At 43.8% G+C, this 16,543-nt stretch overlaps 1 protein-coding gene across 1 annotated transcript in view; it reads left to right on the top strand.

The window, feature by feature from the left end:
• The window catches only part of STAB2 (stabilin 2), a 169,621-nt gene that overhangs the window by 70,994 nt on the left and 82,084 nt on the right, over nucleotides 1–16,543 (top strand). The window contains exons 25-31 of the mRNA XM_010853421.1: nucleotides 1,225–1,383; nucleotides 5,681–5,776; nucleotides 8,037–8,132; nucleotides 11,321–11,368; nucleotides 12,856–12,992; nucleotides 13,422–13,536; nucleotides 15,731–15,808. Of these exons, the coding sequence (XP_010851723.1) occupies nucleotides 1,225–1,383; nucleotides 5,681–5,776; nucleotides 8,037–8,132; nucleotides 11,321–11,368; nucleotides 12,856–12,992; nucleotides 13,422–13,536; nucleotides 15,731–15,808 (729 nt within the window). The remainder of the gene's footprint in view (nucleotides 1–1,224; nucleotides 1,384–5,680; nucleotides 5,777–8,036; nucleotides 8,133–11,320; nucleotides 11,369–12,855; nucleotides 12,993–13,421; nucleotides 13,537–15,730; nucleotides 15,809–16,543) is intronic.

The following is a 16,543-nucleotide window of genomic DNA, read 5'->3' as shown; positions in this document are numbered from 1 at the left end:
TCCAGGTTCAATGCACGATGCTGGATGCTTGGGCTGGTGGCACTGGGACGACCCAGAGGGATGGTGTGGAGAGGGAGGAGGGAGGAGGGTTCAGGATGGGGAACACATGATTTTTAAAGTTATAAAAAATTTAAAAAAAAAATAAATAAATAAAGATGGTGCCAGGTGCTTTCTGTGACCCTCCACTTCTGAAATCCACATGTGCTGGGGGTCCAGGACTCTTGGGCTCCTAAAAATACAAACAGAATCAGATAGTCTAGATCATTAGTCATAAACTTGTGATTCAGACATTACAACTTACAAGTGACTTTCATGTAACATGATCTCATTTGCTTCTCTCACCAACCCAATGAAACAGATGTTGTTTATTGCCATTTTACTGATCAGGAAACTGAGGCTCAGGGACATCAAGTGACTTGCCTTAAGACCTATTGGTGTCAGCGGTGTACCCCAAACTGACCATCACTTTCATTAATAACTCTGGAATATCACCGCCACCACCTAGCCAAGGTCACCTCCATTCCTTCCCTACAGTTTAATAACTGCTGTCCCTGCTGCTTCTCTATAGCCACAGCCAGAGTGGATCAGATCCTGTTTCCCCCGCATGCTGAAACCCCTTCGGGAACTTCCCCTGGCTCTGATGGTGAAATCAGATGCAAGTGCCTTGCCCAACTCTCCAGACTCCCTTTGGACAAGCCTCACCCACTCAGCCTCATCTGCACAGCTCTCCTTGCACTTCTCACTCTGTCCTTCAGCCTCCTGGGGTAGTCATCCTGAAAGGCCTGGAACTCGTACAGATAGAAGCTTGGGTTAAAACATCCTATATACCTGGGTTTATGCCCCTTTATGGCTGTGTGACCTTGGGCAAGTCACTTAGCTCCTCTGAGCCTCAGTTCCCTTATCTGTAAATAGAGATAATCACAGTACCTTTCTCAAGATGAAGGCTTACACCTGCAAAACATTCAGAACTGTCCCTGACTCAATAAATGGCAGTGATGTTAGCAATGCTGGCCATTAGCTGGCCAACAACAAGCCAATTTGTTCTTTAAATCATCTTAGCTTTTCCGTCGATCTCAATGCAAGTGTGTATTTTAATCATTTCCTTTGTACTCCATGCAAATATATACCTCTTCAGGGGACCTCTGGAAATCCTTCTTTTGCGCTTAACGATCATGTGGCTGGCCCGGGGTTTCAGAGGCTTTGTTGCTGCTTTTCCTCTTGTAGGCAGAATGCATCAGAACTGGCAGGGGGACCCACACCTGCGTATGCCGTGAGGGATGGACCGGAGATGGAAGAGATTGCTCAGAGATCAACCCCTGCTCGCTGCCCAGTGCTGGCGGCTGCCACCACAATGCAACCTGCCTGTATGTAGGCCCCGGGCAGGTAGGCATGATGAGGTGGAGGGCAAAGCGGAAACACGATTCCTGCAGTGGATTTTCTTTTTTTCTCTAAACACAGAAGTACTCTGGCTAGAACTTACTGCATCTCTTTAATCATTTGTAACAGTGGGAAGGAGTTAATTGTCACAGCAAACCTATGACTAGGCAGTATATTTTCTTTTACTTTTTGACCCCTTCACCCACACCCCACCTCTGGCAGCCACCAATCTGTTCTCCATATCTGTGAGCTTGGTTTTGTTTGTTTTTTAAATTCCACATATACGTGAGATCATACGTTGTTTGTCTTTTTCTCACCTGTTTCACTTAGCATAGTGTCCTCAAGGTCCATCCATGATGTTACAAATGGCAAGATTTCACTCTTTCTTTGGCCGAATAGTATTCTAATGTATACATACACCACATATTCTCTATCCATTCATCTGTTGATGGTCAGTTTGGTTGCTTCCATGTCTTGGCTATTGTAAATAAAGCTGCAATGAACATGGGGGTACACATATCCTATCAAGTTAGTGTTTTTGTATTTTTCAGATAAATATCCAGAAGTGGAATTGCTGGAACATATGGTAGTTCTGTTTTTAAGTTTTTTGAGGAAACTCCATACTATTTTCCACAGTGATTGCACCAATTTGCATTCATACCAATAGTGCACAAGAATTCCTTTTCTTCACATCCTTGCCAACACTTTATTATTTCTTGTCTTTTTGATGATAGCCTTTCTTGCAGATATGAGATGAGATACCTCACTGTGGTTTTGATTTGCATTCCTCTGATTATCAGTGATGTCGAGCATCTTTTCACATACTTATTGGTTATCTATATGTCATCTTTGGCAAAATGTCCATTCAGATCATTTACCCATTTTTTTAAATTTGGTTGGTTTTTCAGGGGTTTTTTTTTTTTTTTTTGGCTGTTGAGTTATATGAGTTCTTCATATATTTTAGATATTAACCCCTTAACAGATTATGATTTGTAACTATTTTCTCCCATCCCATAAGTTTCCTTTTCATTTTATTGTTGCTTTTCTTTGCTATACAGAAACTTTTTCATTTGATGTAATCCCACTTGCTTTTTTTCGCTTTTGCTACCATACAGGTACTATTACATAAAAAAGAAGACTGAGGCATGGAGAAGTTACATACTTTGCTCATGTTACACAGAAACCAAATTGTGGTGTGAAATTCACACCCAGACAGTCTGACTCCGGAACTTCCCTCTTGGTCTTCCCTTGATCTCACTCTGTATTTCTCCGTAACACTCTACAGTTTGTTGATCACTTTCACTTAACCTCATTTAAGGGACACTGAGGCAGAATGAGCTACTTCTTAGAAATTAATTTCGCTCCAAGTGAGGTGATGACAGTGTATCATGACTGTAGCCATGAAGAAGTCCTAATCATAAAAGAACTCACTGCATTCTTATCCCTTGCCAACCATTTGGCCAACAATTCCATTCGTTTTGGACTCACCAGAGTTGCCACATTGCACTTGAGGAAGAAAAACAATTTCTTGGTGTCAGTATTAGTTTGCTAAGACTGCCGTCACAAAATATCACTAACTGGACGTCATAGAACAACAACACTGTATTGTCTGACAGTGTGGGAGGCTCGAGGTCCAAGATTGTGGTGTCAGCAGGTTTGGTTCCCTTTAAGGGCCGTGATGATGAATCTGTTCCATGCCTCTTGGTGTCCTTGGCTTACACATGCATCACCCTGATCTCTGCCTTCATGTTCACATGACCTTCTCCCTCTGTGCCTGCCTATGTACAAATCTCCCCTTTCTGTAATGACACCAATCATGCTGGATTAGGGACCCACCTTACTCCAGTGTGACCTCATCTTAACTAATTCATATTAACAATCCTTTTTCCAATAAAGTTATATTCTGAGTTGCTGGGAGTCAGAACTTCTACATAAGAGTGAGGAGGTCTGGAGAGGGACACAATCCAACCTGTATAGTATCTGTTCCCTTCTGTCTATCATCCTTTCTACAAACAAATATGAAAAACTTCTAATGGGGGTGATGGAGGAAGAGAAAGGACTTTTTAGGGTGTTACGTAAGAAATAAAATAGGCTGATTCTAGGATTGCCCTCAGTAATGTTACTAGTTGCCTTGAAATCTTGTAGATATTCCAACTAGGCAAAAGTCCTAATTACCATGAATGTTTATTTTAAAAGACAGACCATGTTGGGGTCAATATATTAGTCTTGGGGGTGCAGGAAGGTGCTACCCCAAGAAGATTAAACACTCTTGTTGATAAGGTCTTGCCCTAACTTGTAAAGTTGTATAGATGAGCATATATTTACATATATAAATGAGCATATATTTACATATAAGATACCCAATTTACCTTATAAAGCATATACAGCAAATAATACTTAAACCCTTAAAGATGAAAATTCATAAATAGAGGTTCTGTTCATTTCTTCTCACAACTTAGTGGGTCATCTTGTATCACCTCTAAATGTAACCACTCTCTAGACCAGCCCCTCAGTAAACCTCCTCCAATCAAAAGCTCCTGCTTTCCCACCTCCGTTCTTTTTTCTCTAACATGTGACCTCAGTTTGCATGGACTCCCCACTCCTCCCACCCTCTCTTAAGGTCCATCCACACCACACTTCCCAGAAGAATCTTCCCAGCTCATCCCCCCTCCTCTGAACAGCTCTGGTCTTCATCACAGAAGCATCTCATGTGCCACTTCATCCATAAAACTTACAGCATCTCTTGTTTTCCAGTGTTTGTTAAAGATCGGATTCTTCTTACTTACTTGGTATGCTCTGTCCTCCTCGCTTCAGAGAAAGCAGCTTCAAGGTTCATTGCTGGTTCCATAATGATCACTCAGTACCTCTGTTGAAATGATTACTTCTTTTTAAGTTGAGTTTTTTAACTTCAAAATAATGTTGGAAGACATTTGGGAATAAAAGTGAAGAGAAAAATTAACACCATTCACAGTGTACCCGCAGTCACCATTTGTGTGCTGATGTATTTTTTCCTTCTGGTCTTTTTAATGCAGAGGTTTTTATTTTCCTCTCCATTGTTGCAATCCATTACATTTTTGTTTGGTTCCTGTTCTGTACTTAGCACACACATTTCCCCATTTAGTCATACAACCCATCACTATCATATTTAATAACTGCATGATCGGGGCCGCTGCTTCCTTGTAGTTTGTACGCTACACAAAGTATCCAGCCTATGGGGCAAGCCGGGGCTGAAACCCAGCCTGCACCCTGCTCGCCAAGGTGTGGACCCTGGTGTGGACCCAAACCTTCCCAGAAGGAGTGGGCATTTGTTTTTGCATGATGAAACTGTCTGCCTGCTGAGCCACTTGCCATGTGTTGTTTACATAGAGATGGTACCTTCCTTACTCAGATCTGCCTGCTCAGAGGGGATGACTGTTCAAAATTACACAGTGTGCCTTATAGACCAGCAGTGGCCTTGTGCACGGATTTCCACTAAGTGGATGCCTCATAACTTACTTCATCTTTCCCTCTTAGCTGAAGGGGCCAATTTTTTCAGTGGAATGTTCTTTAGGGTCTCTCTGAGATAAATCTCCATATGGTCCCTCTAGGGTAAGGAATTCAAAAAAGAAGTAACAACCAGCAAGAACCTACTGTATAGTACAGGGAGCACTGTTCAAAGTTATGTGGCAGCCTGGATGGGAAGGGAGCTTGGGGAAGAATGGATACATTTGTCCCTATGGCTGAGTCCCTTTGTTGTCTACCTGAAACTATCACAGCATTGTTAATCAGCTCTGCTGCTGCTGCGGCGGCAATTCAGTCATGTCCAACTCTGTGCGACCCCATAGACAGCAGCCCACCAGACTCCGCCGTCCCTGGAATTCTCCAGGCAAGAACACTGGAGTGGGTTTCCCTTTCCTTCTCCAATGCATGAAAGTGAAAAGGGAAAGTGAAGTCGCTCAGTCGTGTCCGACTCTTAGCGACCTCATGGACTGCAGCCTACCAGGCTTCTCCATCCATGGGATTTTCCAGGCAAGAGTACTGGAGTGGGTTGCCATTGCCTACTCCAATACAAAATTAAAAGTTTTAAAACCTTTTAAAGGTCTTTTAAAAAGGAAAGTGACAAGGAGCTTTAGACTGGGAATGTAACATAGAATGCGAAGACCAACAGCTCTGGAGTCAGAGTGTAACAAAGACATTCCTGGTGTTCTCTAAAAGGGCCAAACAGCTATGGTTTCCATACTTCATTTCTTGGTGCTGTGAGAGGGCAAGGTATAAAAGTCTGTTGTTTTCAATAGTCTCTTTTACTTTGCTCTTTGAATTACAGAATGAGTGTGAGTGCAAAAAAGGATTTCAAGGCAATGGGATTGACTGTGAACCAATAACATCATGCTTAGAACAAACTGAGAAATGTCATCCACTGGTGAGTTACTTGATTTTTCTCATTAGTACTTTAAAACAATTACTTGAGAAAGAAAGAAGTTTGGATTATTTTTTACCTGGGCCCAGTAATGAACAAAATCTCTCTTACTCCCAAAGGGAGTCCCTAAGCAGAATGTGAGTAATTATTGCAAATTTCTCTCCATTCCAAAGCATGGAAGAATCAACACACAATTGCAAGAAAAGATTCCCAGCTAAATCTGAATTTCAAATAAATGACAATCCTTCAGGACAAGCATGACCCAAATATTATATCAGTTCAGTTCAGTTCAGTTGCTCAGTCGTGTCCAACTCTTTGCAACCCCATGAATCACAGCACGCCAGGCCTCCCTGTCCATCACCATCTCCCAGAGTTTACTCAAACTCATGTCCATCGAGTCGGTGATGCCATCCAGCCATCTCATCCTCTGTCGTCCCCATTTCCTCCTGCCCCCAATCCCTCCCAGCATCAGAGTCTTTTCCAATGAGTCAACTCTTCACATGAGGTGGCCAAAGTACTGGAGTTTCAGCTTTAGCATCATTCCTCCCAAAGAAATCCCAGGGCTGATCTCCTTCAGAATGGACTGGTTGGATCTCCTTGCAGTCCAAGGGACTCTCAAGAGTCTTCTCCGACACCACAGTTCAAAAGCATCAATTCTTCAGTGCTCAGCTTTCTTCACAGTCCAACTCTCGCGTCCATACATGACCACTGGAAAAACTATAGCCTTGACTAAACAGACCTTTGTTGGCAAAGTAATGTCTCTGCTTTTCAATATGATATCTAGGTTGGTCATAACTTTTCTTCCAAGGAGTAAGCGTCTTTTAATTTCATGGCTGCAATCACCCTCTACAGTGATTTTGGAGCCCAAAAAGATAAAGTCTGACACTGTTTCCACTGTTTCCCCATCTAAACAAAAAATTATTCATGACTTATCTAAAATTCATTCTTGGTATTTTTATTTGCTAAATCTGGCAATTCTAAATCAACAGAATAGTTGAAAGGGTAACTAGATTCCCATTTTGAATGTCATAACAGAGTTTAACCCAAATTACTGGTGAAAATGCCCATTCAAGGGTAGGTTGAGCCTTGTGTCTAAATTAGGGAAAAGTAGGCACAGATGTTAGAGCTGGTCATGGTCATGTTTTTAAGAGAACATCACTAAGCAGCCAGCATCAGAACCGATGAAAACACTTAATCACAATGCTTTTGGTTGCAAATAACAGAATCCACAAAAATCAACTTAAGCAAAAAAGGAATTTGTTGAACACATGCCCCCAGGGTATCTCCATAGGCAGGAATTGCAAAACTTCCCAAGGGCTTAGAATCAGGATCAAGGCAGCTTTTTCCATCAATCCTCTGAGACCATACAATTTCTCATTTTGCTATTCTCTGTGCCTTTACTTTCTCTGTATCTGTCTCTGTCTCGTTCTCTCAAATTTAAGTGCAGTTTTTTGCATCTTGGAATATCTGACTCCCATTCTTAGAGGGACATCTACCAGTGATGCCCACTAACTCAACAGCATCCCATGTCCTAATTCTTACTCATAGGAGAAAGGATCTGACCAGGGTCTGGACCAGAAAGGTTCCAGCCCAGCTGGGTCCAGGTGTCCACATATGGGCCAGTCAGTGCTGGCCAGGGAGTAGGATGACATGAGCAGGACTACCAGACCCAGCCCTAGTATATGTGGGGAGGTGGGTGATTTTCAAAGAAGAAAAAATGGGAGATGTCCCTACAGTATCTGTTACCCAAGAGTCATAAGAGCACTTCACAAAGCTGAAGAAACTCCAGCAGTCTTAATTTAAGGCTGACTAAGCCCTGATATTCCAAACATGATAGGTTATTGGAACTTCCACTTCATTCCAAGCTGTGGAAGAATGAGCATAGGGTTGCCCGATAAAGTGCAGGACACCTAGTTAAATTTGAATTTCAGATACACAGTGAATTCTTTTCCAGCACAAGCATGCCCCCAAATCGTATATGGGACATACGTATACAAAAGCCTCTTTGTTTGTCTGAAATTCACATTAACCATGTGTCCTGATTTCTGCTCATTAAATCTTGACAGGGATGAAAAGAATCTAATTGTGATTCCATAAGAGCTATACCAAACCTGCAGGAAGGGCTGAGGGCCTGTGGGTTACTTCTAGTAATCTTTCAGTCCTGAATTTCACTGTAGACAGAGCCCAAGTATTCACAGGTACATCTCAGATCCAATGCTTTACTTAGGAAAGCAGACCACTTCTCTCCTCTCCTTTGTATCAGGCAACCTGTCAGCTTACTTCCTCCGGCATCTGGAGTTGTGTTTGCCAAGAGGGCTATGAAGGAGACGGCCTTCTGTGCTATGGAAATGCTGCAGTGGTAAGTCCTCTGAGAGCAACTTCAGGACAGAATCATAAAGACAAAAATCTTCCAGTTTAAAAGAAAAAGACAAACACTCTTGGCTAGGATGCCTTTAAAGTTCTCTACCAATCACGTGCTCCAGGAGATTCTGTCTGAAACAAGCAACTTCTCACAAATGGCATATGTGCTCTATGGGTCACAAATTTTCTACAAATTGGAGGGAGGGAACTTTTATTTGGCACCTTCTGTGTACCAAAGCAGTCTTGTCTTCTCTTTCTTGCCATTCTGCCTCTTTCCAGTCCCAGACTTCCCAAACGAGCAAATAACTGGCACCTGCTGAGTTCCTGGGCAATCCTGTCCAGGTTGTAGGCCTTCTATAGGTATCCAGAGCACGCTGTGCTTACCCTTATCTAGGGTATGTGTGTGTGCACCTGTATGCACCTTCTGTGTACCAGCATCTTACTAAATCCTTAACAGGCAGCCACACTTCATTTAAACCTCATCACAACCCTCTGGGCTTACGCTGTTATTATGCCCATTTTATTGATGAGGAAACTGAGAGCCTAAGCAAACTTTCCTCAGCTCACTCAGCTGTCTATGTGCAGAGCCCAGCTCTTAACCATCAGCACAATCTGTCAATATAGGACACACCCCACTGGACTATCACCTCTGGAGGGCAGGTCTTTGTCATGTTTCCTACTTCATTCCTACTGTTCATAAAGATCTTTTACAATGAGAAAGTAAGTTGGTGAATTTTCTCCTCACTCACTTTTTGCTCAGCTCACTGGCATTTAGTTCCTGCGCCTCCTCTCAATAGGAACCACTGGTCTCACAGTGCCAGGGCTGCGCCTGCCCTAACATGCTCTTTGATGGCTGCAGCATCTGACCATGGCTGCCCTGCTGTCAGGGTCCTTCCCACCCTTCACTGCACCTGTTTCTCCTCTTCATCCCATTAGGCCCATCTCCCAACACCCATACCATGGAGCTTAAACCCAACATTTTCTCTGCACTGTCCATGGCCACATTTTCTAAAATTTTAGAACCCTAAAATCCTGCTCTCACAATGCTTTTCTCCTCCCTGGGAAAACAAGATCAAGTCCAAGTCCTCTGCCTGGCACTGCGAGGACCTCACAGGGCCTCAACTCAGTTTCCTTCCAACCATTTTACCTGAGCTGTCACCTTCCCAGCTCAACACCAGCTCTGTTCCCCTCCCCCACAGACCCTGCCTTGGGTCTTTCTCCCCTGTGTTCAGTTCCAGCTCGCACCCTCCTCTCCCTGAAGGGATTACTCGAGCACCTCAGTTCTTGTATCACTTACTAAACTGGTTTACTTTTTAACCAGGGTTTACCAACTTACTCAATAACCTCAACTACTTTCAAAAAGTAGTTAAGACACCTCTGAGATATATTGTCTTTTGGTAAATTTGCACATGCTGCTGCTGCTGCTGCTAAGTCACTTCAGTCGTGTCTGACTCTGTGCGACCCCATAGACGGCAGCCCACCAGGCTCCCCCATCCCTGAGATTCTCCAGGCAAGAACACTGGAGTGGGTTGCCATTTCCTTCTCCAGTGGGTGAAAGTGAAAAGTGAAAGTGAAGTCGCTCAGTCGTGTCTGACTCTTTGCGACCCCATGGACTGCAGCCTACCAGGCTCCTCCGTCCATGGGATTTTCCAGGCAAGAGTACTGGAGTGGGTTACCAAATTGTTATTGCCATTTTCGTGGTGTTCAATAGTTTTTAAAATGTTTTCACATACATTAATGCATGTAATGTTCATAATCCCAGGAGCAAGCTGTCATTATAATCATTATTCAGGTGATGCTCTTGCATTCTCAGAGAGGTTAAGCCCAAGATCATACAGCTGGTAAATGGCAGACCCGGGAACTGAACCCAGCCTTTTTAAACTCAAAGTCCAGAGCTTTCCTTACTCTAGCACACCTTCAAATGTCACTAATCTACTAGCCTTCTGGGTTATCTTTTCAAATCTTAAAATCCCCAAAACAGCTATAAGTTGCATAAGGTCAGGGGCCAGCTTTTCTCTTTCATATCTTACGGCCTCCCTCACTCCAACCTGGTGCCAATTGTGATGGTTCAGTATATATGTTCATTAACAAACCCCATGGTGGATAAGGAGAAGGCAATGGCACCCCACTCCAGTACTCTTGCCTGGCAAATCCCATGGATGGAGGAGCCTGGTAGGCTGCAGTCCATGGGGTCGCTAAGAGTCGGACAAGACTGAGCGACTTCACTTTCCCTTTTCACTTTCATGCATTGGAGAAGGAAATGGCAACCCACTCCAGCGTTCTTGCCTGGAGAATCCCAGGGACGACGGAGCCTGGTGGGCTGCCATCTATGGGGTCGCACAGAGTCAGACACAACTGAAGCGACTTAGCAGCAGCAGCATGGTGGATTAGTTAGAAATAACAGTGGCTAAAACTTACTGTGTCCTACATGCCAGCCTCTATTCTAAGCACTTTAAAAACATTAACCTTTCCAACTGCCACATCAACCCTAACAGTCAGAGCTTTTGTCATCCCTATTTTACAGCTGGGAACATTGAGGCCCAGAGAGATGAAGTAGCTTGCCTAAGGCAGCAGCCCCCAGCCTTTTTGGCTCCAGAGACCAGTTTCGTGGAAGACAGGTTTTCCACAAATTGGGGATGGAGGGATGGTTTCAGGATGATTCAAGCATGTTACACTTATTGTGCACTTTATTTCTATTATTATTATTCAGCTCCACCTCAGAGAATCAGGCATTAGATCTCAGAGGTTAGGGACCCCTGACCTAAGGAACTATGAAAGGGCCGAACCAGAAAGAAAACCCAGGTGGTTTGGTTTCATGTCCCAAGGCCCTGCTCAATGCTGGCTCTGAAAGCGGGCAGTTTACAGAGCCCTGTGACCCTTCTGAGGGACTGGGTGGCCATGTCCTTACAACCAAAATAAATTTGGACAAACTTGAGGTTGTTGTTTCATTTGAATTTTCTGGAAATACTCCTTTACCTTGAATATAGAAGATAATTTGAGCCAATAAGCATGAAAGAAACTGCATGGCTCTGGCAACATGGGGATTCATCCAGCCTGGGCATCATTCATGTCGACGTGGGCAAGGCTGGCAAGGATGATGCCCAGAGCTGCCCAGATGTGCCTCTCACTGATCCTCCTCTGTGTTCTCTCTCCTCTCTCCTCCCTCTCTTGAACGAAATGAATAAGGAATTGTCCTTTCTCTCCGCTGCAGCTGTATTTAACCAGTGGATAAATGTGAGTACCTTTGTTGAAAATAGGATTGGAAATATATATAATTTTAGAGATACGGACCGCATGTAATAGAAGACTGAAAATGGTGGGGGAGGGAAGGCAGTCATCTAGAGCAGTGGTTCTCAGCCCTGAGTCCACTTTAGAACCATGTGGAACACAAGTCTTTCAATAGCCATGCCTAGGCTCCCACCCCCAGATGCTCTGATCTGATTGGCAGAGGTTTGACCTGGGCATCCGTGTATACCAGGAACCTCACAGGTGATTCTAGCATGCAACCAGGGCTCAGTACTTCTAGTCTAGGATAAGCTGGGGTGATCGACTTTTCAACCAACCTAAATATATATGTATGGCTTCATTCTTCATTGAAAAAAAAGGTCTTTTTATAAACTCAATATACTTCATCATTAGTAATTTGCCAAGTTAGATTTGGCATTTATAGCTACAATCCTAGCACACTTCATGTGGGTTTTGCCCTCAGCCCAACATGTCCTGAGGAACTGTCCCCTCTCCCTTGGAAAGTTCTAAAACCAAGAATCTAATCTCCAGCATCCCCAATTGTCTGAATCTCTGTCATCTTTGCCCAAGTGGCCCAAGATGGCAGGTTCAGCAGCCATTGTGACAAGTGTTTAGTCCCGTTTAAGACAGGTGCCAAGGCACGCAGTGTGTGGTCATCGGCCACTGAAGGACAGCTTCCTGTTGCTTCCACGTGGGGTCTCTCCTACTCCCATCACGTGGGAGAGGAGGGCCCTACAGCAGGTGCTGATTTCCATAGGACCCACCCACATGCGTGAGTTTGCCCATGGTGTGCTGTATCCCGCTCATCCCAGCTTGCAAGAGCACAGCTTTCCCAGCCCCTCTTTCAATGCTGTCGTGATGGCGGCTGGAAATCAGCCATGATGGGAGAAGTTACACCACAGAAATCAGCAAGCATTGCAAACCAGGGCTTTTGTTTGTTTGTTTTTTCTGGAGAGCCAGTTGTTAAACATAAGCCCGTCAAAGCTTCTACCCAGAACTTTTAATACTTCTAGGCAAATAGATAAAGTTTGATTTCAGGCCTTCAGTCTCTCTCTCTTGCTGAAACTGTTTCTGGAGTCTTCCTACCATCCTTATTCCAAAGGCATCCAAGGATTCTCAGGGTCTCTGCACACACGTGTGCACATACACACACACACATGATCCTGTCAAGACTGTTCTCTGCCTCTTCGTTTAAACTAAAGGGTAAATGACAGATAATGATTTGAAGTGTGACCTGATTAGGAAGATATACCTTTTGTCAAGGCTCACACATTTAAATAAAAGTAATGAGTCTCAGAAGGAATGTGGAGGCATCAGTCAGTAGGTGGGATGGATTTGGGAATGGAATCCCTAGGACCTTCCCAGTATCTCTGAAATGATATCACATGGGATATTGGATTTCGGCCAAGGATTAAGTCAGCCCCGTTTGTCCTCTGACATGAGTCAGGCCACTTTCTTTTCCTTCTGGGATTCAGAATGCTTCCCTACAACACCTGCTGTCGACCACCTCAAACCTTACTGTCCTTGTGCCCTCCCGACAAGCCATTGCGGACATGGACCAAGAAGAGAAAGCCTTTTGGTTGACCAAGAGCAACATCCCTGTCCTCATAAAGTGCGTATTATGTATTTTGTTCCTCACGATGTCTTACTAGCATCAGTGTGAATGAAGTGCAATGGAGGTGGGCCCCATGGGCCTTGAGGTCCATGCAACTGAACGTGTTCTAGGGCTGCCCCCGCCCCGCTCTTTCCCCCAGGATGGAAGTAGTCAACATGACTGACAGCCAACTCTGCTAACTGCTTTTACATACAACCTAGTTAATCCTATCTGTGAAATAGACATTATAATTATTCCCATTTTACAGATGTGGAAACCAAGGCACAGAGTGATTAAATAACTGACCCCAGAGGCCATGGCCAATAGCTTCAAGAGGAGATTTTGAATCTGGTAGTCTGGCTCCAGAACCTACCCTCTTAACTACTCCCGACACCACTGTCTCAAGCATCAATATCTCATTACAGCCCTTATGGACTATTGTTATAGGTACCATACACTACTGGGCACATATGGAGTGGCCGATCTGCAGGCCCTGTCACCTTCTGACATGCTGGCAACATCTTTGCAGGGCAACTTCCTTCAGCTGGTGAAGGCAGATGGGGTAAGAGAGCATCGTATTGGGTCTGTTCAATGGAAACTTGTGACATATGTTCATATCATACTTTGAAGTTTTTATGTTATGGAAATTTCCAAACATGAGCAAAAATAGATGGAGAATAAACCTCCATGGTAGGCATCACCCAGCTTCAACAACTATCAACATATATTGATACACACACTCACAGAGTTACTGTATAGCAGGGCTCCTATAAGATGAGGCTCTCTCCCCACTGGTTGGCCACAGGCTCTTCTATTAGACCACAGACTGATCCAGAAAGACAAATATTTCACTTCTTCTGTGTGAAGGCAGTGGAGTTTCACAACTTGGATTTTTATGTGTGGCTAAGAACTTGTTATTGGTAACCTACTGATTGAGTCATTAGAGATCACTACAATATTATACTAAGTTAGGGTCAGTCAGTCAGTCTGCAGATGTTTACTGAACACCTACTGTATGTCAGGAACTGATCAGAGTGCTGGAGACAGGATAGTGCACAGGAAGAGGGGAGCCCTATAGATGCTCACCTTCTGGCATTTTCTATAGCATTTCAAGGACTTGGATTCAGTTTTCTGTAAGGAGGTCTGGCTGCCCTGCTGAATGCAGCAGTGATTTAAAGCTCTTTCTAGAACTGCACAAAATGAGGATAGACGGTCTACTGGGAAGTGAGAACTACCCCATCAGTGGATTGTGGGCCACGGTCAGAATGCTCTAGAATTGCAGCTCTAAAGCATTTCTGCCTTCCTACCCATCAGCAGTGGTGCTGTGAAAAGGTTCTATCTATTTAGGTATTACATAAACGTATGTGCTTCATCAGAATAGTCCTTTTAGAAAGCAGGAAAGAGTTACATAGGGCCGCACGGTCTCTACATTTTGTTACAATAATTCTAGAACCTTACTTGCATATATCAGTCAATGGGTGGTTTTCCACTAGTGTTTTAAATCATTGACTCTCTGAGCAAGCATTAACTGAACACTCACCTTGGGAGGGTTCGTCCCAGGGTTGTAGCTTCAGAAGTAAATCAATTAAGACCTGTGAATTAGAGGGGGTAACTATCAAAGACACAATCATAATGAATTCTTTCTTATGTCTGATATAAACGTCCCCCTGTAACCAAGAGAGAGGTGCAAGGTGGCCAGTGTTATGTGCTTCAGGACCTCTGCTGACGTGCCTAGGATGAGACAAGTCCCCTCAGGATCCAGGGTTCCCAGGAAGAATTTCAAAGTGCAGTGGTGGGAGAAGAGGAGAGGAACCCCGAGAGAGCAGAGGCCAGTTGTGTCATACTTGGTTGGTGGCTGCATGAGCGTGCATTTAGGCTTGCTCACCTCCATTCCCCATGCATTTCATATTCTTGTAAAGTTGGTAACTGTCTGCATTATTTTGCTAAGGCTGCTGTAACCAAGAACCACAGACTAGGTGGCTTAGACAACAGAAATTGTTGTCTCAAAGTTCTGCAGGCTGGAAGTCCAAGGTCAAGGTGTGGACAGGGTTGGTTCTGTCTGAGGACTGGGAGGTCAGGCTCTCTCCTTGGCTTGCAGATGGCAGTCCTCGTGTTCACATGGTGTTCTGCCTACATAGTTCCTATGTCCAAATTTCCTCTTCTTATAAGGACACTGGTCATATTGGATTAGGGTCCACCCTATGACCTCAATGGATATGAATTTGAGCAAACTCCGGGAGATAGTGAGGGCCAGGGGAGCCTGGCATGCTACAGTCCGTGGGGTCGCAAAGAGTCAGACATGACTAAGTGACCGAGCAATGACAACGACCTCATGTTAACTCAGTTACCTGGTATAAAGACTTTGTCTCCAAATAAGGTCACATTCTGAGGCACTGGGGGTTAGGACTCCAATATGTGAATTTGGGGGACACAATTCAACCCACCATGCTATCTACAGTGCTTTTCCAACTGCAGGATCTGTTTAGTGAGCCTCAGCAAGCACTTTTTTAATGAAATAGAATGGGGTAGAATCAATCAGATGCCTCCCACATGGTAGAGGAAATTATTATTTCATTTCAGTTGTGTGTGTGAGAGAGAGAGATCAAATGGCTCACAGTTTTAAGATATTTCTAACTGTACGTCATGGTCCAAAAGTGAGAAGGTCACTACTGTTCAAAATGTGGAAACCCTAGAAATCACTCAGTCCCCGGGTGTACTCTGTAGGGACTCACCTTCTCACTGTGGTGCATTTACAGAACATCACAATCGAAGGAGCATCCGTCATTGACGGCGACAATGCAGCCACAAATGGAGTGATACACATCATCAACAAGGTACAGAATCGCTCCCTCCTGCACATCTGGCCTCTCCTCCTTGTGTTATTTATCCTCCTACACAGTATCGTTGGTGGGGTGGGGGGGGAGTACTTAGCCTTAATATAAAAGTAACCTGCTTCATTATTTTTATTTTAAAACCGTTTAGAGGCTCTACTCATTCAGTAAGACTCAGTTATTCTTTACTTATGCCTGTATCCTGCAGTGGGTTCATATAAAGTGTAGTCGTGTATATCTCTTATTTATGAGACCATCTTACAAGGCGCCCAAGAACCTTAGTATTAGGAAGCCCATAACCCACACGGGACTTAACCAAGAACTGGAAGAAAGGCAGCTATGTATGTGTCACTGGTCCTCTCCTGTCTGCGTTATTGTGCCCAAGAAAAAAAAAGGAAAATGGTAGAAAAGATATTGTGGAATTTTTATTTTCTCTTCAAATGCAATTCAACAGTATTCAAAAGTATTAAATAAAAAAAAATTAAATGGAAAATGACTTTTTAAGCTATCCTATAATTTTCAGTTACTATGTTAAGAACTTAATTTAAATTTAAAGTTAGAATTTAGGGTATATTGGAAATTTTTGAAAAGTAGAAGATTAGAAAAGACAATTCAGAGAAGGCAATGGCACCCCACTCCAGTACTCCTGCCTGGAAAATCCCATGGACAGAGGAGCCTGGTAGGCTGCAGTCCATGGGGTCGCTGAGGGTCAGACACAACTGAGCTACTTCACTTTCA

Source organism: Bison bison, unplaced genomic scaffold, assembly GCF_000754665.1.
Source record: "Bison bison bison isolate TAMUID 2011002044 unplaced genomic scaffold, Bison_UMD1.0 scf7180017864327, whole genome shotgun sequence".
NCBI lineage: Eukaryota > Metazoa > Chordata > Mammalia > Artiodactyla > Bovidae > Bison > Bison bison.
Note: the sequence above shows the minus strand (reverse complement) of the source record. Positions and strands in the feature narration are given on the sequence as shown.